General features: G+C 46.3%; 3 protein-coding genes across 4 annotated transcripts in view; 1 reads left to right on the forward strand and 2 right to left on the reverse strand.

Annotated features, from left to right (window-relative positions):
- PRPF18 (pre-mRNA processing factor 18) overlaps positions 1-27,670 on the forward strand; it is a 222,468-nt gene that overhangs the window by 64,181 nt on the left and 130,617 nt on the right. The gene's annotated exons all lie outside the window — the stretch shown is intronic.
- On the reverse strand, positions 5,752-12,906 carry LOC104320263 (phytanoyl-CoA dioxygenase, peroxisomal). The gene is made up of 6 exons (XM_069802329.1): positions 12,875-12,906; positions 9,468-9,948; positions 8,789-8,870; positions 7,435-7,584; positions 6,424-7,115; positions 5,752-5,904 (listed from the first exon to the last, which is right to left on the reverse strand). Exons 1-4 carry the CDS (start codon positions 12,904-12,906, stop codon positions 7,544-7,546), a joined length of 636 nt encoding a protein of 211 aa, XP_069658430.1. The 3' UTR covers positions 5,752-5,904; positions 6,424-7,115; positions 7,435-7,543.
- On the reverse strand, positions 15,342-27,551 carry LOC104320261 (phytanoyl-CoA dioxygenase, peroxisomal). The gene is made up of 9 exons (XM_009922371.2): positions 27,304-27,551; positions 24,775-24,830; positions 24,088-24,198; positions 23,804-23,969; positions 23,043-23,124; positions 21,064-21,245; positions 20,131-20,280; positions 18,587-18,718; positions 15,342-16,399 (listed from the first exon to the last, which is right to left on the reverse strand). Exons 1-9 carry the CDS (start codon positions 27,394-27,396, stop codon positions 16,346-16,348), a joined length of 1,026 nt encoding a protein of 341 aa, XP_009920673.1. The 5' UTR covers positions 27,397-27,551; the 3' UTR covers positions 15,342-16,345.

Raw genomic sequence — 27,670 nt, forward strand, 5'->3', positions numbered from 1 at the left:
ATGATTTATCTTCACAAATGCCCCCAGGACTGTGATACATAGGAAAAGTATATGCCTCCTTGGGAGCCAAGGAACGAAAGCAATACTCTCAATTCATCCATGTATGCAAAAATAGGATGAAGAAACAAAGGCCCATTGCTTTACTTAAACCCCTTAAACAAGGAGTGGAGGATATTGATGTATTGGATTTTATGCGCCTTGGTCTATTTTTGGAGCTAGTTTTCTCATACCAGAGATGGCTCCAGCCCAGCAGAAGCAGGCAGGAGGGGAGCTACCCCCGGGGGCAAGCTGCCACGTGAGCGCACAGTCCAGCACCGTGCCAGAGCAGCCTGCAGGGTCTCTGGTCTGTACTGATACGTCTGGACCGATACCTGGGAGCGAGAGCAGAAGCAGAGACCCACGAGAGGCAGCTCAGGTGTGACCTGACAAGCTCAGCTGGGTCTACGCTGTCACTGAAACTGTCCCAATTTTGGGAACGTGATACAAAGACCTCCAACCTTACAATGAAGCAGCCCAACTGCCTGCCAGGCAGGGTTAGCAAGACAGCAGCCGGCAGGTCGAGGGATGCGAGTCTGCCCTAACACAGTAGGTATAAGGCATTAAATGGGATTAACATTACAGAAACCTCCACTGCCGCCATTAACATCGCGAGTGAATCAAGACAGTGGTGTTGCTGAAGCTGCCGTGTCCCCTAAATCGTTAAGCAAAACCACACTGGAAATATAATGCTGAAAGTGTATTCTCGCAGCCATTATAAGATTTGCAGAATAGTAAACTGATAAATTGGCCCTTTCCCCAGCCAGGAAATGTTCTCCTCTCTGCAAAGTTGTTTCTCCAGCTACAAAATTCCCTGGGTATATATGAAAATGGGCAGGAAGATATCCAGCTTCTCTCATAATAACCTCCTACAAAATCAGGCTTGGTTTTTAGATACGTTAAGCATCCTGCCTCTCCTCAGCCCTCAGCTACTGCTGAAATGTTAATTTAGAGCACCTCGCCCTGCTGCCACAAATTATCTTTCCTTGGATTTTATGAACGCTTTGAGGAAAAATTAAACCCTTAGTGTTTTCTCCCTCTGTATTAACTCTCAAGTAAAATCAGCTTAATGAAAACTTAATATCCTTTCACAATAAATACACTACTAAAGGACCTTGCTTTTTGCCTGTATGTTTTTAATGGCAGAGCCCGTGCAGTGGTCTCTTGGGCCATCATGTGCAGTTCCCCTGGCAAGCTGGACTCACCCAGCTATTTCACATCATTTTATATTTCCCAACCCACTTGCTGCCTGGCTTTTCCCTCCCACAATTAAGTATGTGTGGGACAAGAGTACAGGCAAAATGTTTCTCCTGTTCTTATATTCTCATTTCCCATGCAAAGCCATTTTGCAGATCCTGTTTCATTTTGCCCTGAAAAACCCCTGCAATGCCCACGCGGAAGAGCCTCAAGGTGCAACTGGGGTCCTCTGCTGCTGGCTGAAAAAAACAGCCTGAGCGATCAGTGCCCTTTTCTACTTATACGACTTAACAGTGACTCAAAAATGGCAAAATAACCTTTGTCCATGGTCCATTAGACAAAAACTCAAAACCTGACTTTTAGAATGAGAGGCAAATGCAGAGGAAGGGAAATCCCTAGTGTCTCTGGGGACATGGCTTCTCCAGGAAAATTATTTTTGCTGTTAAGTTTGCACCTTGTTGTTAGATTTTTTCCAGACTTTCCTACCTGCCCTGGTGTTTGCTCATGCCTTTTGTTGGCTGCCTGACAGCTCTCAGCACAGGCAGCCGGACTTGCTGCTGTACCAACATGTCACGCAGCTTCCTCTCCAGCACAGCTGCTTATACGGTATTTTTCTGTTCTGTCTTCATAGACTTAAAGCCAAGAAAGGAGCAGCTCTGGTTTCAGGCTACTCACACCGCTTGCACAGACAAGGAGCAGGGGAGTAATCAGAGCAAGGAGAGGGAGATATTTTGCATAGGAAAAGGTAATTGCTCCCTTTCTCCCCACAGCAGCTAAGGACTGGAGAACAGACACGTCCGGGCTGGTTATCCAGGCACAACAGGGGCTGGGAAAGGCGCAGGGGACAGAATACATGTGCAAACATGAAAATACACGACGTTGGTGCAGGCGGCCGTCCCAACAGGGAGTACTCACCAGGCGAGCGCCTGTGTTGTAACCCTGGATAACTCGGCACGTTGGCCACGCTGATTTTAGGAGAGGACACGTGACACTGACCATGACCGAGCATAAAATTAACAGGTTCCTTCTTCCCCTGCAGAGCTGGAGTAAATAGGGTGGCTTAGAGGAGATCAGGGGCTGGATAGGAGCTCGTCATGGGCAAACCATGGCACCTGGTGCTCCTGTATCTGAGCCCATCCTGTACACCAGCAGCATGGCATGTGCCACGGGAAGTAATTACATGGGGCCTTAATTACCTTACTAAATTAAGGCCTCAGTTACTTGCTAGCACATACTAAGACTTGGATGCCCTGTGTGTTAAACACACCTAATGCTGTCAGTCTGGTTTCATTCAGGCCTATGGAGATCCTGGTGATAATGTACTTGAACACCCTGGTTAGATTCGGTGAGTTGTGTAAATCCCTCCCAAAAAAGAGTGCTCTTTCATCCCTGAAACTGCTGCTCCACTCCTAAGAGAAGGATGCAGTTGAATGTGGGGTCTCTTAGCCTAGAAGTTGCTTGGGAACAGCAGCAATAAATGTTTTCTTGTGTTCTTTTTTTTTGCTGTTGCTGCTTTTGACAAGTCCTTTTGGGGGATGAAAGCTCCTTTCCAGCTCTCAGCCTGGAAGGGAGATTTCTTGGAAAAGTTAGGCTGAATTTTTTTCCTTTACTTTTTTGGTTAAGAATGGAATAACACTTTGAGAAAAATCCTTTTTCATGCAGCAAAAGAAACAATTGCTGAAGACCAAAGCTGAATGTCTGGAAAGTTCTCAAGCCAAACCCCAAGGTGTGAGAAGGCATATACTTTTTGTTAATAAAGTTGGCCAGCAGCAGCTTTGTCAGTACAAAGTGCTGAAAAATCATTAATGGACCTCATCACATCAATGAAACTGGCTTGAAGAATTCTAAGGGTTAAAACTACAATGAAATGGAATTTTTCTTCATCTCCCTTTTGTGGTTTCGAAGCTTTTGGATCCCTTTTTCCACTTTTTTTTGGTGGGGGTCCTATTTTTTCAAGCTTCAGTATTTAGAAACACTAGGGGTGGGAATATTTTTTGCTTCCCATTTTTCTCTAATTCCTGAAATCCTCATGTGTACCAGAGAATTTCTGAAATTGAATCTCCGGGGAAAAAAAAGGCCATACTGCAGACACTGCCAACCATGTAATCAAAATCACAAGAGGGGTCAATGGGGTCAATACACTTAGGACCACTTGTAAATTAAAGTAATCATTGAGGCCAAAAATCCAGTCAAGGCCTGTGGACTTAGGTGGACCTGGCAAAACCTCTGCCCTCCAGCCCAAATTGGCCCGTGGGAAGCGCTGGAGGAATGAAAACTGTGCTGTGCTCTGCTCTGGTCACCCTTCGCTAGTCCTTGGCTTCGCCAGTGATCCTGCAGGAGGAAGGGGACCACAGATCTCTGGGGCTGCAGATGTGGGGTGAGCCAGGGCAGGGGGGCACCAGCTGCAACGGCAACGGCCGTGACCCCCCACTTCGGCAGAGAACTGGGGCTTTGACTTTAAGCGCCTGTGTCCCTGCGGGCATCTGGGTGTCTGTTGCTCCCAGTAGAAATGCAGCTTTGGTGTTCTGGAGATGCACAAACTTAGTGAGCCTTGAAACAACAGAGGAGGCAAAATATAGAATGGAAACACTTAATTTCTTTTTTTATTTAAAAAAAAAAAAGGAAGATAATGCTTTGAGACCAAATGCATGAGAGAAAAAGATAAAGAAAGGGAGAGTGACAGAAAGAGAAAGGAAAAAAGAAAGAGAGAATGAATGAAAGGAAGGAAGGAAGAGAGAGAAAGGATAAAGAAAGAAAAAGGTAGATGATAAAGATGAAGATGGAGTGAGAGGAAAGAGAAAAGAAAAAAGGAAAGGGAAGGGGAAAGGGAAAGAGGAAAAGGAAGAGGAAGGACTGCATGCATTGGGGAAAAGGTGGTCTAAAAATGACATGAACAACATTTTAGCTGATGTGTAAATCAGGACATTACTTTGATGGGAAAACCTTCCTCAAAACTGTGTTGTGGAAAATGTCTCTCCAGCTCAAGTCACTGACAGCACCCCTGACGAGTGAGCACTTCAGGGACAGAGGCTGCTGAGGGAAGGTACATGTCCTGCAGAGCATCACCCTGAGCCCCGGCAGGAGGGGAGCTGGGCAGGGGTGCGGAGGGGAGATCCACCCACTGACTTGGAGGAGAAAATACCATCTGCCTGAAAAATCTTCCTTAGCTCTAAGTTCCCCTCGCTTGACCGCCTTGAACTATGATCCAGAGGGCAAACTCCCAACAGGAGGATGCAGCAGTGATAAAATCAGGGCCAGGTCTGTACCACGTCCCTGATGCTCAGGTCCTGAATTTTCCTGCTCACTCTCACACAGCACAACAGGGCAAAGCAATGCGGGGAAGACCAGGCCACCAAACCGTGGACGTGTTAAGTTTTGTAACATCACCCCCTCGATGGTGCAGGTGACCAGATGTTTGCAAGGAGATGATGGGCTTGAAACCTTCTAGTTCAATGCAGGTTGCCGCACAGCCCATGGACAAGTTGTCTAGCTGCTCCACCTGCATGCGGGTAAACTGATTGCATGAAACCTTGCTTCGTGCCTGTTGCTCAACAAAAGTCCTTATTAAAAATAAAGAAAACCTTTCCATAAATAGCATGCATGCTGTATTTCCTTATACAACAAGCTGTCCTTAGGCCTTCAGATGCAGCTTGTTTTATATTTAACATAATAAATCCTTAGGACAGTTGGCTTTTAACCACAGGCGTAACAGCATAACTCATCTACTGCTGCACCGATACCCTGATTTCTGAAAATTTGGCTGTAACAGCGTGGAAGCCAGGACATGGGCTGGGACCAGGACGGTCACGCAGTGATGAGGTGAAGAGATACTGGCAGGCGGTTTGCCCAAAGCTGTCTCCAAAATGGTTTTGGTATTGCCATATATGTGAGCAAAGGCTGTAATAAAGAGCCATGAAGTGTCTGCTAGGATTTAAAAGTAGAAAAAATGGCCATAGCTCACAACAAGAAGATTGACTTTAATGTTAGCAAAAAGACTTGTAACTGCACTAAAATATGGTGCCAAGAAAGCACCTACCAGCTCCTGGGACTCATTAACATGTCCTGATGATTTTTGGAGAAAGTAATGGTGGTAAAGCCAAACTCCCACTGGACTGGAAGCCTTCAGGAGAAGGTGTCCAGCCCCACACACCAAAACTACACCCCAGCATCCCAGAGCATCAAGCTGAACTGCAGCAGGATTTCCTGGAATAAAGAAGAGCCATCCCTGAACTGCTTCCCAGTCCTGCAAACCACACCAGGAGGGCTCAGCGCCAGGAGCACCGGGATTGCTCGCAGCTTCCCTGCCCTGCACCCGGTTGCCCAAACATCCTGCCAGACAGGCAGGACACAGGCAGTTGTTGTTTGGTTTTGGGGTGACTCTCGGCAGCAGCATCCTGCCATTTTTCTCAGACCAAACACCTACCTTTCCAGGGCTCACCGCTTTGGTTGTTCAACCACACACCCATCGGCAGAAATTTCTGAATCACAGAAATAATACAACACAGCCACCAAACATGGTTTTGCTCTAATTTAATCTTTATTTAAAAAAAAAAAAAAAAATCCACATCTTCATCAGCTGTACTAGCGACTTCCAATGTCAGCTCATACTGAAACTTGCATGAAACTCTGATGCGCTGTGTTTATTTTGCACGGGAAAAGGATGTTGGAAACCTTAAAAACATAATCGTGCACAGAATCTTATATTAATAATATTAATTTCATCTAACCGTCATAATTATTACAATCCTATTAAGATTATTAATAACCTTACATTAATAGAGCATCAGCCCAAATGCATATCAGGAAAGAGACTTAAAAAAAAAATTAAAGAAGCAAAGCACATCTCCCTTCGACATTTTTCTTTGATTACCTAAAATAACTGCAGCAAATCTGGTTTTGTAGGTCAGGTTTTCTTTGAAGTACATCAGCTGTTCAACCTCAATGCAACTATTTTGTATTAGCACAAAATGATTTTGTAATGCAGTATTTGGGTACATTTCTTACATAGAGGGCAAAAAGCACATAAATCTGGCTACTCAGAAGCTGATGCTCAGGCACACATTTTCTATCCTGTCTTCAGAGGCCACTTTAAAGATTAATTCTTTTTTCCTTGCACGACCTTTGCTCACTTCTTCCAAACACCCTGCATTAAAAAAAAAATCCCACAAAAAAAATCAAACAAAGAAATACCTGGAAGCCACCATCTTTGGACACAGTGTTTCCTGCTTATTCCTGGCATGAGCTTATCTGTTTGGCCACATATTCATAAAAATACCCATTAACTTGTTCATTGTGTCTTCAGAGTCTCCCACAGAAAAGTACAGAAAACGCTAAATGAAATAAAAAGCTACAAATCCCAAAAGGCTCACTGGATTGACGTGGTATGCAGAGAAGACACCACAGATGGGGACTCTATAAACTATGCCCTCCTATTCTTGCAAATTGAGTTATGGTCACCTAACCAGCTCCTGGCGTAAGTTTGCCCAGCTGGGTTGATTTGCACCGAAAGATACCAAGGTGAGTGGATGAAATCAATTTTGGTAGCTCAGAGGTGGGAACGGTGATGAGCAGAGCTAGAGGAGGAACTTGCAGAGCTCTGCTGTTGCTTTCCAGAGACGCGAAGGGTCTGCCTGGAGAGCAAGGGCACCTCTCCAGCACAGGCAGCCAGGCAGCAAAAAGCAGCCTTATCAGCAAAAAGGCCCAAAATGCTTGCTAGTCACAAGACAAGGTCATGATTTAAGATTACCGCAAGGACTGAAGCAGAAGTCACTTTATATTTTGCATGTCCAAATTCGAATCACTTCTTTCTCCAGTTGCTTTTGGGTCGTGTTCTTAATGTCAATGTAGTAGCACTCAGAGCTTGCAAAGTGACAGCTTATACTCTGCATGAGGAAACTGGGCATCACTCGCTACCACATTGATTACAAATGACCGGTGGAAAAAAGCTCATGCATCCCGGATCGTGGACACACATGACCTAAAGCAATACTTCAGCTCCTTGAGCTCAGATTACCAGCAAGCAGAGTGGCAATCGGAGAAGTCAGGCCAGAGCAGATCTCTGTGCTCATAAGGATTCTTACTCTGCACCCAGACAGTCGCATCAACCCACTTATTTTGTAATCAGTTCTTAGTTAAGAAGACTTTGATGGTGTTTAGCAGCTAAAAAAATACTGACAGCTTTATCTACTGGTGGTTTCCTACCTTTCGGAAACCTGATGTCTTGTTTATCCCAGAGCCATGAATGAGCAGGGGATGGAAGAACACCGTGTCTCCCTTCTCCATGACAAGGTGAACCCTGGGACTCTTCTCATCACAGTCCAGCAGCCCATGGAAAAGTTTGATCGGCGGACTCTACAAACCAAGGAAGAGTTGAAATAATTCAGTAAAATTGGAACACCACCGGCTTCTCGGTGTAGGAGAAGAGATGCAAAGGAGGTGACTGATTTTCTTTCTTGAAGCTGCAGGCGAAGCACTGTCTCTAAGCATGCTCTTTGCTGGCGCTCAATTCTGAGGCCAAATGAGTTTAAATTTCACTCTGTGGCCACAGTAAGAGCCCAGACATGGTTCTTGGGTCCATAGCTGCTCTGTGGAGTTGTTGGGAAATGCATGAACAACCTGAGTGTTTTAATAACTCAACGTACTCTGCCCATGCAGAAGCTGGACACCTCAGGAGAGGAAACAGCTCGGGTTTCAACTCTGCTGAACTGCAAAACCTTATGAAGACTCAAATCAACTTTGAAAAAACTGTAATGTAGTTAATTAAATTTCCTTTTTTCCCCCCATTTCTCTTGTATGAAGTAAGACTTTGATGTGCAGCACTAGAAGCCAACAGCAGAATTCAAAATCCTTCCTTTGGCTCCTATTCAAGTGTCTTCATATAAAAGCGCTGAGCGTGCAACAACTGTCAGCAAGGTCAGGAGTCAGACTAAATTTGACATTTCTGAACTGTTAGTCTGCAAAATAGCATACAAACTCTAAGCAAAACATCTTTTCTGCATTTATTGTCTTTTACCAAGCTCCAGGAAGCACTTGTTTTCAACACATGTGAAATGTCAAGCCTAAAAAAAAAGTGTCTTAAACAGTGGGGATTCAGGCAAGTGCAGATGGCTGGATAAGCAGCTGGGTGTCTAATTTTCCATGTTACTTTTTGAAACTTGAATGCTGCTTTTAAAAAAAAAACAGTTGAGGGGCAGATAACATGGTGCAAAGATCTAAACTGCAGAAAGATATTAAATTAGTTGGAAAGAGTGTTTCAGATGTAACATGCAGTTAGATATAACAACACTTCAATTTAGGAGGCACACACCTATCTCCCAATGTGTGAATCCGAACATCTACAGCAAACCAAACTACAAGAAACATATCCCCCCAGGCCAGGGCTAAACTAAAACACACTATTACCAAAATAATTATTTCATGTATTTTCAGAAATGCTTTTAATTCAATTCAATTCAAGCAACTTTTCTAAAAGGGTAAGTGCCACTTCAGTTAAATACATGGTAACCCAGGCATACTAATAACTTCTGCATTTCCCTCTCCCTGGAGCTCTGCGTACCAGGATCTGGAAGTTTATTTATCAGCATCATCTGCATGGCTATTATGTTCGGCCCTGTGAAGCATTCAACATATTTTAGGACCTACAAAGGAAAAAGCAATACAAGAAATATTTGTGGTTTATGCTGCAGTAATATATAGCAAGTAAAACAAAAGGTAGGCAGATCTATACCGTTAATTAATTGTTGATTGGGTTGTTCATGAGGGTGGACCTATTATCAGCAGTTTTACCCAAAATAAAAAACAAGCACAAATAAACCACCAGCACTTTCTCTGCTGCAGTATATGCCAAGGCCTTGCTGAAGATGGATGACTGCCAGGGCAACAGCTCAAGAGCTCCACAAAATCTCATATGTCCACCTCTGATTCTCCTACTCCAGGATCCAGGACAAGCCAATACATGAGGAACTGTATCTACACATGACACACAATATACTTTCTTTTCTTATGAAAATTGATGGGAATCTGCTGCTGATAACTGCCCCAACATGAACACAAAATACAAATCCACCTGATGTTGGATGGAGCATGTATTAAAGTAGGCCTGTACAGAACACATAACCTTCCAGAAGGGTTAGTTTGGCCTGCCCAGCTTGGACATTACCTCCACCTTGGCATTAAAACATGTATATGTTCACAAATCTCTACTAGGTTCTCCCACCACCCTATTGGCTTTTTACCTCTGGCGGAGTACGGTATCTGAACAACTCTTCATCTTCCCAGAAATCATGCACTTTATTAACTGTTTTTTCAGACCGAATGAGGTTGGGTTTGCGGATCTCGTCTCCCATTATCAGAACTCCTGGTAGATTCACCTCCTTGTTACAGATCCTCATGAACTCCTTCCTCCAAAGCAGAGGGAACCAGAGAAGCCAGAGCACATTTGAGCCATGTTTGGCCGGATGACTCTCCTCAAAGACACTACTGCTACAGAGGAAGGTATCCAGCAACTCCATGCACATCCATGCTGGAAGAGTCCAGCTTCCCAGAGCTCCCTCGGGATGCTGCTGCACACAGGACCCCCCAGCACCTTGGGCAAGTGCCCCGTACCTGAAGCGCTCAATGTCTTCGTCAGAAACAAGCTTCTTAACAACCAGATACCCATTGTCTTCATAGAACTGCCTTTGCTCTGTGGTGAGGACATCGTTGTCCAGGGTATAGCTGAGACACAGAGGAGAAACACGTTAGTAGGGCCGGGCAGAGCAATGGGACCACCGATGGCGAGACCCAGCAGGAGAAGAAACTCTCCCCACAGCAGACACTGAGGGCACTGGGAAGAAAATAATTAAGTCGGAATTGAAATTCAATGTTTGATTTTTTATTTTTGTATGAACGAAGATACAATTCACCGCAACGGCCTTGGCTGAGCAGCAGCACAAGCTGCTGCTGGAGCAGGAGCAGTTATCTGGGATTTCAGTTAAGGGATATACACTCAGGCACAACAGAGTATGAAAACATTACTGCAGAGAAATTACATCCCTCCCAACGCCTCACAGGGAGAGTATGCAGAAAGGAAACATCCGATTCATTTTAATGACTTTAAACAAACACGACTGCATTCTGCTAGGCAGAGAGAGCACAGTCTCACCCAGAAGATGTTCCCCGCCGCCACTTGCTAACGCAGCCTCACAACAGCTTTGTGCATGGTATTGAAGCTTCACCCAAAGAAAGTTTAGACCTTACCGGGTGAAGTCACACGAGGTGTGAGCGTGGAACACAGCCCGCGCACGCAAATGCAATGGATAGTGGCAAGTCAGAGGAAAGCAAAGGGAGTGAGAGGAGCAGCTGAGGAGGGAGAAGTGAGAAGGGAAAAGCTCAGGGGAGAGCGAGGAGGAAGAGGCACGTGCAGGGTCCAAGCAGTCAGGGAGAGCAGGGTGGGAAGCACGGCAGCAGGTCTTGGAGCAAAGGACGCCCGTACGGATGGCCCTGCTGCACCAAGCTCAACAGGAGACAAATGCTTCACCCCATACGTCGGGTCCCAGCTTTGGTGGAAAAGGGAGTCACGGCCACTCGGGTTCTTCAGAAGTCCAGGGCGCTGCTCCTACCCACAAAACCTCCAGGAGGGTCTTCCCCCTTCTCTTCGGGCATCACAGACAGCTGATGGAGACACAGGCACTTGGTTGAAGCCCAGCTGTGGTGCCCTCCTCAGCACACCTCCACCTCCCAGAACGGGGGGAGAGCAGACAAGTCCACCAAGCGCTGGACTCCGTTTGAACACCTTCCTCCCAGGCTTTGCAGTACCTCTTCCTCTCACCAGTTTTGCTCTTGCCACCTTGCAATGCTCGAAGCACAAGTTTGGGTTGCTTGGACAACTGAGAACAAGAGGTACACTGGCTGGGAAGGAGCTACCACCTCTGGCGGCTCATTTTGGTGAAGACATGGAATATTTAAACTTTTCCCTTCCCCTCACACGCCCCCTTTTGGGAATAATGTATTCACAGGCATGTTAGCCAACCAAGCAGGCAATATAATACTTGGGTACACTCAGAAGCAAGCAAATGCTTTTGGAGAGACTGGCACAGCATGGCTTAAGATTGAAATAACTTCATTTATTGTTTGCAGGATGCTGGGGAACACTGTTGAATTAAAAATTTTTAAAAAAGCCTTTGTTCTAACAAGCCATTTTTAGTTTTTCAAATCCATCTCTCTCCTCCTGGTTCCTGCGCCCTTCAGGAGAAACTCCTTCAACACAAACCTGCCAAGGAGCCAGGAGATCCAGACTTCTCTGTACAACCTCCTCACCCCAGCCATCCAAGAAAAAGAAAGACATCAACCTGGGAAAGTCAAACTCTCAAATAATGCAGCAAGTAAGCTTCCTTGTGTGCTTGCAGTTTGAGGCCAGATGCCGAGTTCAAACGCTGCTTTTCCTCCCAGCTCAGTGCAGAGCTGCAGATGAATTCACAGGTGTAAGAGCAAAGGTCTTGCAAAGGCAATTGTGAATGTGGCTTTTTCTCCATTAACACCTTTCAGATGGTGAAAGTGGAGGCTGGGGATACCGAGTGCAGCACTCCGCTTCTTACATCAAGCATCCAAGAAACATCTCCGGGATCCTCCATGCCCCATTTCAGGCTGTGGAAGACCACCATGCCTTGCACTATCCAGGTCACAACATGGCCAATGTAGAGACCACTGTTGCTTTTCCCTCCTCCTTTTCCACCCCAGCCCCAGATCAGAAAGGGTCCAGGAGCAGGGGCTGCACCCAGACATGGGCATAAGTACCGTAGGACGGCATCCAGCCAAGAGGTTGGGTTTGGCTCTTCCACGATGGCTTTGACAATGAGGAGACATCACCAAGAGCCCAGCTCACTGCCCAGCACTTACGAGGTCCGCACAGCGCTTGGGGCAGAGCTCAACCCGCAGCACATGCAGCATCAAGATGATGGTCCCGGGGTGCCATTTGCTCCTTTTCACCTCCCCTGCGCATGTGCTGGTGCCTCTGCATGCCCAGGAGCCTCTCAAGAAACTGTGGGTCTCACCACCCTGGCTGGTCGAGGGGCAGGAGTGAAGGAACAGGAAAGTCTGGGAACAGGAGGGCTGGGAAGAAGGTGGGGAAAGCTCAGGCATGCTTCTACATGCTCCCTTTCCTGTACTCTGCTCATTCGCAGCTGTCAGCAGCTGCCACGATGGTTGCGAGGGTGTAACCAACGAGCGTGCAGAACCCAGTGCCTGGCGCGCTCAGTCATGCACCGCGTCTGCGCTGGCACGGGTGGTTTGCTAAGTTAAACAGCATGATGGCTCCCATCCTCTAAGAGTGCCCTTTTGGGAAAGAAAAAGCCTGGAGGGGAAATCCTAGAGTAGGGAGAGAAGGAAAAGTGAAGCTAGCTTAAAAATGGAGAGCTGCAAACAGAGGTTGGAAGTGTCTTGTATTCCTCTCAAGTTGGGACGTGCTTAAATATTATATATTCAATGTACACTATCCTTAGCAGTGCACTTAGTACTCTTGTCTGCCATACATTAACTCTGTGAGTGATATTTGAGAGGAGATAAATACTGAGATTGAACATGGATCCATAACAGACCCACAGCACAGTTCAGAAGATGATTTTTGACATCTTTGCACAGTTGCCACCATGCTGTAGAGCCTCACTGGTCCTGCAAAGTGGACTTCAGCCCCACCATGTCACGATTCAGACTAGCTTGTGCCACTGGTGTGACAGTCAGTTCATCCTCACTTTTCCCTCAAACTCTACACTGTGAAGCAGGCACTGCTGAAAGGTGGGGATTGTCCTGATGGAATCTGCAGTAGCTTCATCGTTCCCCCTTCCCTGGGCCAACTTCACAGCCCACAGGTCAAGGCACTTGCTGTGGGAGGGAAGGTGAAGGTATGGCTCTTGCTGCAAGGACCAGAAGTGGACTGAATGCAGCATGTCCTCATTACAAAGTGGGGTCAACTTCCCTTCAGTCTCTTCTGACTCCAAAAAAGGTGGACCACAGGCTGCACATGGTAATTCTCTTGGCAGGGCTCTTCTTTTTTTTCACATGAGCTTTTCACAGGATAGAAAAAAAAAAAAAAAATCACCTTTCTTCTGAAAATAGCTTGCTACTTTGGGATTGCAAAAATCACTGAGGGATGGGCAGCATCTTTGGGAACAGCACTTGGGTGTCTGCACTTGTTCTTCATGGGGCTGCAGCACCCAGGGCAGGTTTCCTCCTGGAAAAAAAATTAAGCTTGAGACAGCAGGTGACTTGGTTAATTATTGCTTTTGCTCTCCTTCCTGCTGCCACAGTGGCAATTCAAAGAAGAGGGAGTTTGGATCTGAAGGCTGGTAAGAGCCTGCAGCTCTCCTGTGGCCACAGCTCCCTCTGCAGTCACCCGCCTGACATGCCCGAATCAGCTGCACTGTACTGCCAGGAAACCAAACCCTAAGAGATATATGGTTGTGGTTTGTTTTGTGTTTTTTTTTTTTTACCCTGAAAGCCAAGTGCTGGAGACTGAGATGAATCTTTAGCCACTGGTGGGGCATGTGCTTTGGAAACCTGTAATTGCAAAATGTCTGCTGGCTGGGATGGGTGGGAACAGGAACAAGAAATCACTCACCAGGCAGATCTCTCACACAGGAGGTCACGCTTACATGAACTGATGAAGCATCCTTTGGACTCCAGCCCTTCCTCAAATATCCTGTGAGGAAGTGCTTGTAGATCCTTACTCTCCCAGGGACATGGTCCTGCACCCATGAATGTGTAGCTTTGCTGAGAAGGAGCCAAGAAGCCCTGCTGGACCTGGCTCTGCCCAGGGTCATTTTGGGGGGGCACGGATCAGACTCCTCGGCATTGCTAGGATGCAGCTGAGCTGGCCTTGCACACAGTGGAGAGGAGCTTGCCTAAGCTTAGTCCTCCCCAGGCTCTGGAGCATCCGCGACCTGTTGTTGTAAGAAGGAGTGATGACATGAGTCTCTCATTAGGTGGGACAACTGCTGAATTTAGATGACCTGTGAGGTCTTTGATGGGTTTGTTCTTCTGAAGGAGGAAATTTAAGCCTAAATCCATAAGCAGAGATGTGCAAATTTTTAAAAACAAAGCTAAAGTTCTTCCTTTCTTTCTCTCCCAGCCACAGGAAGAGAAATTCAGAGTCTGGAAACTGAGAATCTGATGGACACTTGTAGCTCTTCTTTATGGTCACAGCTCCCTCTGCAGCCAACTCAGCTACACCAGTAACACCAGACAGTGAAGTCTCTCCACGAATCCCATGTCGTGAACCAGATGGGATACTCTTAAGTTCTCACAAAAATCCCAAGGAGAGCACCAGCTAGGCTGTGAGACAGAGCTCAGCAAAGTCAACAGAGGAGCCTCCAACTCACTGGAAATCATTCACGTGGGCCCGTGCAGCAAGACCAGGCTGAGAAGGTCCAGGTCTGGAGAGGCACAACAGCACATCGCCCCAAGAGTGGGATCGGTGCCAGGGTTATACAGAGGGCATAGGAAGAGATGCAGGCACCAGGACACTCAAAATCACCCACTGAGCAGGGCTGGGGTTCTGTCATAAAGTCCCCCCCTTGTCAGACTTCTTGGTGTTGTGGTCAAACCAGAGGCTACCGAGAGGATATGTCTGTCTCCAGGTGGAAGCCACAGGCCAGACACCTCACCCCACCACCAAGGGTTTAGGACCAATGCAGTAACTGTGCTCAAACCTCACTTTGTTTAAAAAGCATACAAACAAAGAAGAAAAACTATAGATGCTGCAGGAAGAGGAAGAAGCACAAAACCCTCCTCTGCATTATGTTGTCATGCATTAAATGACTGCAACAGCTTTGACTTGCAGCCACTTCTCTAGGCAGACCCCTAGGGGAGAAGATTTTGAGCCCTGTGGGTCAAGGACAGGACTGCATCTGATCTCCTGCCTCAACTGAGTGACCGCCCAAGCTGCAGGATAACAGAGCAGAAGGAGCCATGAGAGCCCGTCAGTGTAGCTTTTGCTGCTGTTTTAGCACGTCTTCAGGTGGAAGGGGGGACTGGAAAAGAGCCGAAGATTGATGATTTGCACTGGGGTATTCAACAATGCACCCACCACCAGAATTTCTGAGCGGCAGGAATAACACAACAACACAGCCTTTGAATGCAGTTTTGCGCTGATTTAATTTGTATTTCAAAAACAGATTCTGAAAGCAAAAGAATCTTTCCGAAAGCAAGGAAAAACATTGTGAAAGTGTATTGGGTCTGGCTGAGATGGCAAGAGGACCATTTCAGTGCACATCGCTCCACTCTGCCACCAGTGCATCCTGAGGAGCATCCAACTGATTCCCCGACCTGGCAGCACCAAAAGGCACCTTTTCCCAGACCTACCAGACTCAAAGGAGGACTCCTTCATTTCACACAGCCTTGGATCCATTGTACAAGGCCAATGGGAGGTTGATTTGCTGGCTCAGTAGCTCCCAACCCTGTCAGCCACATACTTCATTTGTGCCAGCGCTGCTCGGTAAGATATGATGCCACACCAGGTCATGTCTGAGGAACTCTACTAGTGATCATGTTGCAGCCCATCAATCCCATTTTTCCATGTGAGTGGTTGCTGCTTCCCCTTTATCCAGTTCCTTACACCATTGATTCTGCTGGTACCAATATCCCCGTCTTCATCAGCTGTACTAATAACTTCCCATGTGAGCTCATACTGAGCTTGTGTGAAACTCTGATTCATTTTATTTCTTTTGGGCAGAAAAAGAAGTTGGAAACGTTAAAAAACACACCCTTGCATAAATTCTTGCATAAAATCTTATGTTAGTACAGCATTGTTCCAAAGGTATGTCATGTGAGAAACTTTTAAAAAACAGCAATGAAAACACCAAGAAAATCAAGGTGTTCTTTCAAGACCTTAATTCTGCAATCGTCTAAGATAACCACAGCAAATCTGTTCTTCTAGGTTAGGTTTTCTTTGACATTCAACCTCAGTGCAATTATTTTGTATTACTATAAAATGTTTTGTGATGCAGCATTTGGCTGAGTTACCAATACAGAGGTCAACAAAGCACACATAATTCTGCCTGCTGAGGCAGGGTCTGCACTCTCCGATCAGAGAAGCTCATTCTCAGGCATGTGTTTTCCACCCTGCTCTTCAGAGGTTGTTCTACAGGTTAATTCTTTCCCCTTGCACAAGCCGTGCTCGGAATTCCCAAACATCCTTAAAAGAAAAAAAAAAAAAAAAAAGAGACAAAGGAAAAGCCTTAAGGGCCAGCAAAAACAGTGACCAGGATTCCAGTTTACAGAGATGGAAATAGATACAGCATTCTCAGCTTAGCTACCTACCCATAAAAACATACCAAAACATTTACTGAATATCATTTCAAATCCTAAATATCAAGAACAAAAATACAGCACAAACTGAGGAAGAGGTGCAACCTCCACCCCCAGGAGGCAGGTTGTTTGCAGGTGTTACACAGATGGTAAGATGCCCATGGTTCAATTCTGGAAGGCGGCAGAAGAGGAAACATGAGCAGCACAGAGAACATTACCCTTGCAGAAGTCACCCTCGCCTTCTTGTGCACACAGTGCCTCCCTTGTGCGCCTTTGGGTGATCAAAAAAGCTCACCAACGGACTACACCTCGCATACTGCTGCCCATGAGCAAGTGATGTTCCTTGTGCAGCAGAAACCAGCAGGAAATAACGGATATGAATGCAAGCCCTTAGCCAGAAATCAGGTGCTGGGCAGACATTGCTGCAGATTGTAAAGCAGAGACCACCACCGGTGTTTGCTTCATGGAGGTAAGTCTTGGGCAAGCTCCAACCTCAGTTTCCCTGTATGGGGATTACTTAGTTCTTATCATTGGTCTTGTGAAGGTGAAACATAAGAGCTGGGTACTCCTCTGGGAGAAAGGTCCAACTCTGGTTAAAAAAAACCTTAAAGCTACATGAAAACACACAGACTCATCTGAGGCTTCTATGGGCACAACCTCATTTCCACTCACGAGAAGGAGAGAGCCTCGCTACGCATCACTTTGGATTTCACTGTGTACCTAAATAACTCCAGGTACCAAAAGTCAAGAAAGCTGTAACTTTACAGACAACATGTAAGATCAGGCTTGCAAAACACAGCTGGACACCCCACCATACCAGCCACACTGTGGGAAAAACCAAACCACACCAAAAACCCCAAAGGTGAAAAAGAAAGTCCTCTCTTCCAGAATGCCCTAGATATTGTAACATCTGTAAAATATGTAAATTTTAAAAGAAAATCACTGTTATATCTAGACTTTACTGCCTTGACACTGGCTATGCACATATTTGAGAACTGCTGCAGATTAAGAAATTCATAACGGTTCCACCCCAATAACAAGGTTTATTTTTCTTTCAGTGGCTGAATCCCTCAAGAATGTAGATTTGCTTTCTGTTTTACACAATGATTTCAGTTATTCAGCAAGAGTCCTTTACTCCCTTTTTCTTTTTTTTTTTTTTTTTGAGGCAGATGTATATCACTGCTGACATACCTGCTGTAGCCCCAAGTCTAAACAATTGATGTGGGATTATATTTAACCAAAAAAATTCAGTCTACTATTACAGTGAGATGTAGCTACTTGTTTTAAAAGGAAAATCCACCTGCCATTCAGAGGGGAAACTGTAAGAACTGTGGACATACAAACCATGGACAAGAACTGAATTCATTGCACCTTCTTATACTTGCAAATTCAAGGCAAGAGATGACCACGTCTTCCTATTTACATAGCGCAGTCCAAATATAACTGCAAAGAGCTGCGGTTCACACACACTCCCCACAACAAACAAGTGAATCAGGAGATGCAGTGAAGGGCAAAACTTGCATAGACTTCACCTATTCCTGCCTTGCCATGTTAGCCCTCTCCACTGCTACCCAGTGGGGCGAAGTCTAGACCCCCTCAAATGGTGTAAGAAGTGCACGTGAGCAGCCTCAGAGCTGAGCCATCGCAACAGCAGAGTCTGCAGCTCCTCCTCACTTATGCTACATCATCAGTTGCAGTCGCATAATGAAGTGCTGATTTAATCTCCATCAACTCAGCCGGCACTGGAAGGGATCAAGGCGTGCTCACAAAACCCATTTTGACAAGCAGAGCTGGAGGAGGAACTTCCAGAGCTCAAGGGATGGGAAGGGGCTGCCCAGAGAGCAAGGCCACTTCTCCGGCATAGCAAGAAGCAGCCTTATGACAAAAAAGGCCCCAAAAAAGCCTGCCAGTCATCCTGTGAACACCAGGTCTTTTATTCTGCCAAGCACCTCTGCTTGGCACAGCTTGATCTGCCAAACTGGGCAGAGCAAAAAGCACAAATCTGTTGCACAAGAGAGACTTAGGAAAGGGAACTGACCTGGACTGTAACAAAGGGCATATAGCCAAGTCTTACCCTGAGCTCCACAGAAGTCGTGTTGTATTTCTTGTGAGCCATTTCTACCACTTCTTTCTCCAGGTGCTCTTGGGTCGTGTCCTTAACATCAATGTAGTAGCACTCAGAGCTGGCAAAGTGACAGCTTATACTCTGCGTGAGGAAATCGGGCATCACTCACTACCACATTGATTACAAACGACCAGTGGAAAAAAATCTCGTGCATCCCAGATCATGGATACCCCACCCCTTCCTTACAGATCATGTCAGCAAATTACTTCTTCCTTTCTAAGCACTCCTGCTCTCCTGAGGATGTCCCACTGGAGAAATTTGCCTGCTGACATGCTCTTCTTCCTTCCCTCCTCTCCCAAACAGTCCCCCAGCATGAACCGTACTACTTGATCTCAGAATATCAGCAACTAGAGTGGGAATAGGGAAAGTCAGAGTGGGAGCAGACCTGTGTGTTCAGTAAGGGTTCTTACTTTCTGTGCCCAGATAGTCATATCAAACCACTTACTTTGTAATCAGTTCTTGTTTAAGCAGAGTCTAGAGGAAATAAATAGAAATGCCCCACCGGAAAAAGCTGTTCTTTCATTACATGAGCTATGCCAGCTGTAAGCAAGATCACACCAGACCTTAAAAGGTGCTGGACCATAACCTGGCTCAGAGAGATCCAGGATACTCACTGATTTACCCCAAAGCAGACAAATGTTGGGATTTGGCACAGTATGAGGAAGCTCTTGTGTTTCTGCAGGATACTAAACAGGACTATTGCTCCACTAGCCAGGAAAGAGCCAGCAGATGAGACTTTCGGTAACTGATGTCCTGTCTGCTTTCAGGATTGCAGGAGGAAGAAATTCCACACCAGCAAACTACTACTGGGGCTGAAAGAACAGGCCATATAATAGTCGATGCAGGTAAACGAAAATAAAAATAGAGCAGCCTGTGTTGCAGTGCATGAGGGGAAATATCTGCATTGCTACCAGTGCCTACAGTAGAGGCTACAATTAGTTCCCTTATGCGCCTGGATGAATACACTTCTGAGAAAGGATCACGCCTCCAAAGGAGGGCACTTTTGCCTGTTTCAGTTAAAGAATCATGATGCAAAATAAATAGAAGATGTGTAATCAAATCTATAATAGAAAATTGGGTTGTGTTATCATATAAATAAATATTATTTATTGGATGATGGAGGCTCCTGCTATCCAGAGATGAGATACCAGGAAGGAAAGGGGAAGAAAGTTAGAGAAGCTCCTGATATTTGGGACAGCTGAAAAGCACCTACTGAAAAAGCACGTCTAGCCAGCCAGCCAGCCATGCTTCAAACATAGATTCAACACCTAATTACTACTCTGGCTCTGTTTTTCTCAAGCAGCCCCACAGCATGCTCTTCTCCCAAAAGACAAGAGATGTTTAAAAATGAAAAGAGTGTAAAAGTATATTAGGAAGCTAAAAACTCATTAAAAAGTTCATCCACATTTTCATGAGCTTGGAAGGGGGGGGATAGTTTGATCAGTTTTAAAAAATAAAAATATCAAAAGCTATATCAAGAGATGGTTTCCTACCTTTCGGAAACCTGATGTCTTGTTTATCCCAGAGCCATGAATGAGCAGGGGATGGAAGAACACCGTGTCTCCCTTCTCCATGACAAGGTGAACCCTGGGACTCTTCTCATCCTCATCAAGCAGCCCATGGAAAAGTTTGTTGGCTTTACCCTAGAAAAAAAGGCTGAGTTGAAATCACTCGGTTAAAATTAGAGCAAGTGCCGATTCTCAGTGTGAGGGACAGCGGGGACAGCTACTGATCTGCTTTCCTCTGGACAGTGTATTCGGTATGTCCAACTAAGACCCTGCACACTTGTCTACAAGTCTTCCTACTTCAAGCCTGAGGTACAACAAAATAATGCTTTTTCTATTTTCTGAAGCTGGATTCAGACAATTAAGAACATTTCTCAGCTGGAGAGAACAGAGAAGAGCACTGGGGAATCCCACAAGTGTGGCCTGATGCCATATTGGGGTCCAGCCTTCTGTTCCCAGTATAACCATCACCAACACCAGGCCAGGTCAGGAAACATCCGTTCATAAGGGGAAGATACCACTTCATATTTAATTGCATCCAGTTGTTTACTATCCAATTTCTCCTCTTTGGGACGGTACACATGCTCACCAGGCAGGAACAAATTCACAGGAGGAGAAAGAGTCCTCAGACTTGGCAAGGGCAGTGGAAAACAGTTGCATGTGTTTATGCCGTTATGCCAGGACACGCTGGACAATTTCTAGGTGAAGGTGGGAACAGAGGCAAATCTACCCAGGTTACACAGAGTGAGGCCAACCAAGTAACTCTCTCCCAGAGCAACAAGTCAACGTTTGCACAAACAGAAAAACCATCCCTGAACACCTCAGCTTTGACCTGCGCATCATCACTCCACGGTGAGCTCTCCCCAGCCAAAGTGTGGTCCTCTCATGCGCGCCCTTCCCAAGTCCCCTGTGACGATCTACCTCCCGCTTTGGATAGCTGTGAGGCTTCAGGGGTTCCTTGTGCGTCCCTGGCTGCACAACCAGGCAGCCGTTGTCCTGGTCAGCCCTCTCCATGGCGGTCCAGGCGCACACGATGCGGGCCGCGGGCCGGAAGGGGAAATAGTGCAAGTCCTGATGCATGGGGTGGAGAAAAGTCTGTTTATCTGCAACACAGGTTTGAAACCTTCAACCTCAACAAATGTGACACAGCCTTTTCCTTCCCATTAAACCATTGCACTTGTTGTGATATGTCCTAAGAAGCTGCTGCTTGCCACTGGAGAGACTTTGTGTACTCAGTGTCTGCTCCAGCCCACCACTGCCTTGGAAGCCAAATGGGTTAGCTTACAGCCCATCCCAGGGTGGACCAAGAGCACAGCGGTGGCTCTTGGGTCAGCAATGGCATGGGGACACAGTGAATGCCAGGAGGCTGCCTGGCTGCGCGATCCCTCAGAAGACTCCTTTTGCTGGCCTTCACCACCACCAACTCCCTGCCAAGTTTTCACCATTTGCTTTGGCTGCTCTCCAGCTTTGTGAACTTTAACCAGAACGGTGTTGCAGAAACCTTTCTCGGTACAAAGACTTCCAAACAGCCGTGATGTCTGTAGTCACTTGGATCTATTGCTGTGTTGCAAGCAAAATCAACCCTGTCTGTGCTGCATCCAACACATGTTTATTTAGCCTTCTTTAAAAAAAAAAAAAATCATCTCAATTTATGGACTGCAGCCTCCCCAGACAGTCTACCCAGCACTCTATTAGCCTTCTCCCTAGAGGCTTTTTGCCATGAAGTCTAAACAAAAACAAATGTTTCCAAAGTTGTGTTTGTTACTTCTTTTCCCACTCTGGAAATTGAAACATATCATCCACACCCAAACAGCCTTTTATATATTATTTATATATTTACTTTCCCATTGAGTTTGCTCCTCAAATAGATATAGTTAGGATGTTTCCACTTGCCTTGTTTGCCATATATTTAGACTTTGGGCAGTCTCAAAAACTCTCCTGAGATCTGCACCTCTCCTAAAGTACTCCTCAAAGATATTGAATGGAGACCTTGCAAATATGGAGCAGCTTCCCATTTCCTGTCTGTTATTGTTTTGGATTTACTTCAAAAATGTATGGTCTCCTGTTGAATTTCCAAACCAAAATGACACAGCCTTCTGTGGAGTATTTAAGATGACAAGTGGAGATGACTTGAACAAACTCAGTATTTTAATAACTCAGTGCATTATGTATCTGCTCAGAAGCTGCACACTTGAGAATGAGAAACATAACTCAGGTCTCAACTTCACTAAACCAAAACAGCTTATGCAGAGTCAAAGCTACTTTGAAAAACTGTAATATGGTTAGTCCAGTTCTCTTCCTCTCTCCCTGCCCATCACCCTTGTATAAATTATGAGCTCAATTTCCAGCAGCAGGAGCCAAAGCCAGGCTTCAAAATCCTTCTTTTGGCACCTATTCAAGTATCTTCATATCAAAGCGCTGAGCGTGCAACAACTGTCAGTGAGGTCAGGAGCATATAAACTCCAAGCAAAGGATGATCTCTGTATTTATTGCCTTTTACCGGGGTCCACAGAAGCACTTGTTTTCAACACGTTTGAAAAGTCAGGCTTAAAAAGCATGTCATGTTTTAAACCTTGGGCCTTTATGCAAGTACAGCTGGCTGAACAGGGAGCTTGCTTCCCCACTTTAAACATGTGAGTGCTGCAGCCAAGACAACCACCATCTTTAGCAAACAAATATCCACTGAACACTGAAAGATAAGAAATGTTATCTCATTAAGCCAAGGTAAAAAGAAAACAAACTATTACCAAAGTGGCCTCATAAATTTTCAACATTACTTTGTTTTAATTTGTCTCATTTTTTCCAAAGAGCTTTTCTAAAACACTAAGTTCAATTTTGGCCAGATAGACAGCATACACACAACAATTTCTCTATTTTACTCTTATCCAAGTTTTCCTTACCAGAATCTGGAAGTTTATTTATCAGCATGGTGTGCATTGCCATGATGTTTGGCCCTGTGAAGCACTCAACATATTTGAGGACCTACAGGGAAGAAAATATTAGAAAAAAAAAAAATTAGAAGCATGAAAGACAAGAGGAAAGATTGCTGAGGAAGCACTGGGCCCTGGATGTTTGGCTGAGGACTAGGGTACAGGAGGAGGAGGTTGGGATGGAGGGATGCAGGACGGGAGGCAGGATCTGGCATGGCACACAAACAGCCATGGTGGTAGGAGGCCAAGATGGAAGATGGTGCAGCAGGCTGCTGGGTGGGGTTGAAAAGATGGGGAGAGTCATACTTCCACAAAGCTGTGGCTGTCTGCCACAACATGAATATTGGCTACACAGCTGGACCTGCCCAGAGAGCAGATGCTTTGCCTGATTAAAAGACATTCAGAAAATGTTGCTGATCTGTCCTACTAGCCTGGCACGGTTTGGGCTAGTCGCATTCCTGACTGGCTCCGCACCACAGGAGCAGAGAAGCACTCCTTTAAGTCTTCTGCCCTGACCAACATCCATCCCATGTTCATGCAGAACACTCTTAAAAGATGGCTTGATATTCCTTCCTTGCATATGTACTTACGGGAGTGACATACAGGGGCTCTAAGGGATAAAGGGTAAAGCTTTAGTGGAACAAAAAAAAGCTTCTTCGCATAGGCATTAAAACATTCATATAGACTCTTCCACCACCATCCCCCTTTTTGTTGTTTTTTTATAATTTTACCTCTGGCAGAGTACAGTATCTGAACAATTCTTCGTCTTCCTGGAAGTCCTGTACTTTATTAACTACTTTTTCAGACTGACCGTACTGGGATCTCAGGGACTCATCTTTCATAATCATAGCTCCTGGTACACTGACCTCTTTTTTACAGATCCTTATGAACTCTTTCCTGCAAAGCAGAGGGAATGTCCGTGTTGGGAGAGTCCAGATTCCTCCAGCTTCCCAGAGCTCCCTCAGGATGCTGTTGCACACAGGACCCCCCAGCACCTTGGGCAAGTGCCCCGTACCTGAAGCGCTCAATGTCTTCGTCAGAAACAAGCTTCTTAACAACCAGATACCCATTGTCTTCATAGAACTGCCTTTGCTCTGTGGTGAGGACATCATTGTCCAGGGTATAGCTGAGACACAGAGGAGAAACACGTTAGTAGGGCTGGGCAGAGCAATGGGACCACCGATGGCAAGACCTGGCAGGAAGATGGTGACATGTGGGGGATCAGAGGCTGCTGGGGAGAATCAGTGAGAAACCCTCCCCACTTGCATGTCCACCTCGGCTCTGCAGGTGTATGGCTTTTCCCATGCCCCAGCAGAGCTGGCATGGTATGTCCATGGCAGTGCAGCATCTCTGCCCACAGCCACCCACTACTTCTGTGACAGAATTCAAAGCATCCCCTTTGTGCCCTCCCAAAGTGGAGAAGTGAGCAGGAAAGCTGGTATCGGTCCTCAGCAGCTTCACTCTCCACAGCGATACTGAAGCACACGGGAATAGTCTCTGCAGTCAGGTTATCCGCTCAGACATTTTCAAGATGCACGGTTAAGCTTTTTTATTAAACTACAGTTAAACAAAGGAGAATATACCCTCGCAATATGAAAGGCTACACAATACCTAGTGATCAACATGTGTGCTAGGGTGGAAAAAACAATTGAGTTCTGCAGGTGTTTTTTTTTTTATCTCTACAAAGGAAGATACAGCTTACCAAAAATTCCCTGGCTGAGGAGCAGCACTAGCTTGGGCTGAAGTAGGAACACTTGTCTGGGATGGAAATTAAGGACTATATGCTCAAGCACAACAGAGTAGAAGAACACCTATACACGTGTCCTGAATCCTACAATGTGGTTCATCTTAAAGATAAATACTGTGCTGGACATTCAATTCATGTTCTTGTTTATTTTGCTTCTAAAAACATCTCTCCCACCTTCAGAGTTACACACCTGGCAGAGAAGTATAAAATAACAGCATAATACGGCCTTGTCCACACATATAGAAGTCAGTACAAAGTGCCTGAGACTCCAGAGTAATCCACAGGCCTCAATTCATCTCCCAGAACATCAAGACACTCAATGAGATGCTCAGTGGAGATGTTTACTTGCCCAATTTCCCTCCCTATGCTCCTACCCAAAACCTGCATTGCCTCCTGGGGGTGCTTCTCCATCTCTCCTCTCCTAACATAGGTGTCCCAAATTTGGAGCCAGAAGTCATATGGGGGTGAACCTAGGACTTCACATTCCCATGCGGTGGTGCAAACCCTCACGTTCTCTCCAGTTACTGCAGAGATTAGGTCCCTCCCAAACTGGATAGGGAGAGCACAAAGAGAGGAGAGCTATGGGCTTGTATTCCACCTCAATTCAACAGGTCTAAATAAACACAGTTGCATTCTGCTATGCAGAGAGAGGCATTCTCATGACAGAGCAATTAAACCCCACTTGCTAATGAAGCCTCACAAGAGCTTCATGCATGGTATTGAAGCCTCACCCAGGGGCAAGGACAAAAAAAAGAGCATTTTCATGCAGATCTTTGCATCTGCACATGCATGTTTGGAGACCCCCTGTGCTTCAAGGTTTTATGTAAACCAAAGACCTTACTGCTCACCACTACCTTTTAAATGTGCCATAAAAGCATGCACGTTTCTGGAATAAGAAATAGGTTTCATCACAATTGTGACTACAGTCCCTACACCAGGAAGCTTAAACATTAGCTGGTCAAGAGTCACATACAGTGGTGGGAGAAGAAGCATGACACATGCAAAAATGTGTAGCAAAAATGATGAGCCAGAGGAAGGAAAAGGTGCTGAGAACTTGATAGAAGGGAGACAGAAAGAAGAGGACATGGGGAGACCAGGTGGAAACCACCACAGCAGGTCCCAGAGCAAGGGATTCCCCAACTGCTCCACACACCACATTTCAGGTCCAATTTCAGTGAAAATGGGACTCCTGGCCATTCAGGCTCCTGAATGTCCACAGACAACTGATGGAGACACAGGCACTTGGTTGAAGCCCAGCTGTGGTGCCCTCCTCAGCACACCTCCACCTCCCAGAACGGGGGGAGAGCAGACAAGTCCACCAAGCGCTGGACTCCGTTTGAACACCTTCCTCCCAGGCTTTGTAGCACCTCTTCCTCTCACCAGTTTTGCTCTTGCCACCTTACATCGCTCGAAGCACAAGTTTGGGTTGCTTGGACAACTGAGAACAAGAGGTACACTGGCTGGGAAGGAGCCACCACCGTTCCTACTTGCACCTTTGTCTAATGGCAGTCTGAGTCAACTACTATCCATCTGTCTTCATATTTTTAATATATTTGAAGACTTCTACATCCTGTTTGATCACATCCTCTGTCAATTTATTATAATTCAGAGGTAACTTGTCAGCATTCAGCTCTCACCAAGAATCAGCAGCATTTAATTTTTTTTTTTTTTAAAGCAAGATTTACGGCAGCAGCTTTAAAAATACTATCAGCAAGCAGCCTTCATTTAACTTTTGGAAACATGGGACAGACCAACGTGAAAACTTTATTCTGCCCTGGTTTCCTTTCTCTGACCCATCATAAAGCTGGCAGCCTCCAACATTTCCACCTCATTTCCCACTCACAAACCAAACCTTGAAGTTTTTCCTGCTGCTGGTCTACCAGTCAAGTCTGTACCTCTCAACCAAGTCTGAGACTTGCTGTGCAATTGCTAAACCTTGCAGTTTATCATCTCCCCCAAACCCACAAATCTCTAGGAGGAAAATTCGCTGCAGGTAACCCCCCTGCTCAGTGCTGGGGCAGATGTGCCATGGGGTGCTGCCAAGAGGTGGATGGCTCATCAGATGCACATCCCAGCACTCAACAGGCTGCAGGGCTGAAGCTGATGGAGAAAGTACCAGGCAGCAAGATGTTTTTGGGGTGGGATGGGTGCTGACCCCAAAACACCAGTCGGGGTTGCCAGGGGAAGCGCTGCCCTGCTGCATCCCCGCTTGCCGAGGGGCTGCATGGGGCACAGCCCCCCTGCACGTCACCATCCCATAACCAGGGCACATGGCAGGGACCTCGCCTCTGTGTCCTTCCTGGGCAGGGTGTCCTTGTAGGGCAAACCACCACCGAACCCCTCCTCGGCACCCACGCACACACAAGTACGCAGGCTGCAGGGGCGATGGGCAAAGCTCGCTGGGGTGGGGGAAGCAGAGCCCTGACCCCAATAGGGACAACATCCCCCCTCCCCGCCGCCCCAATCCCACATCAGAAAGGATACGGGAGCAGGGGTTGCTCCCAGCCGTGGGGAGAGGTGCCGGAGGATGGCATCCAGCCGAGCTGCCGGCCCTGACTGCTTCCCGTGCTGTTCCATTGTGTCCGGGCAGTCGGAGAGCTCTGTCACCAACCTGACCCTACAAACACAGCCGGAGAGGAGCGGGGCCCTGTTGGCGTCTGCAGCTTTCGCCTCGGCTGCACATGCGCCAGCAGCCGTGCATGCTCAGAAGGGCTGCAGAAACCCTGCTGGGAGCCTGTAAGGGTAAATTGGCAGGGTTTGCAGATGGGAGGGCCTGCTGGAGGCTGGGACGTACGTGGGGAAAGCTCAGCACATGCTTTTTTTTTGCACGTCCCTCCCCGCCTTCCCGTAT

This window comes from Haliaeetus albicilla, chromosome 14 (assembly GCF_947461875.1).
Source record: "Haliaeetus albicilla chromosome 14, bHalAlb1.1, whole genome shotgun sequence".
NCBI lineage: Eukaryota > Metazoa > Chordata > Aves > Accipitriformes > Accipitridae > Haliaeetus > Haliaeetus albicilla.

Excerpts from the sequence above, each read along its gene's own strand:
- LOC104320263 (XM_069802329.1), bottom strand. The coding sequence starts at position 12,906 with ATGGTGGGGCTGAAGTCCACTTTGCAGGACCA. Across the intron at positions 9,949-12,874 it reads AAGTCCACTTTGCAGGACCA|CTATACCCTGGACAACGATG; the intron begins GTGAGGCTCTAC and ends TCTGTGTCTCAG. Across the intron at positions 8,871-9,467 it reads GATACCGTACTCCGCCAGAG|GTCCTAAAATATGTTGAATG; the intron begins GTAAAAAGCCAA and ends TTTCCTTTGTAG.
- LOC104320261 (XM_009922371.2), bottom strand. The coding sequence starts at position 27,396 with ATGGAACAGCACGGGAAGCAGTCAGGGCCGGCAGCTCGGCTGGATGCC. Across the intron at positions 23,970-24,087 it reads GAAGACATTGAGCGCTTCAG|GAAAGAGTTCATAAGGATCT; the intron begins GTACGGGGCACT and ends TCTGCTTTGCAG. Across the intron at positions 23,125-23,803 it reads GATACTGTACTCTGCCAGAG|GTCCTCAAATATGTTGAGTG; the intron begins GTAAAATTATAA and ends TCTTCCCTGTAG.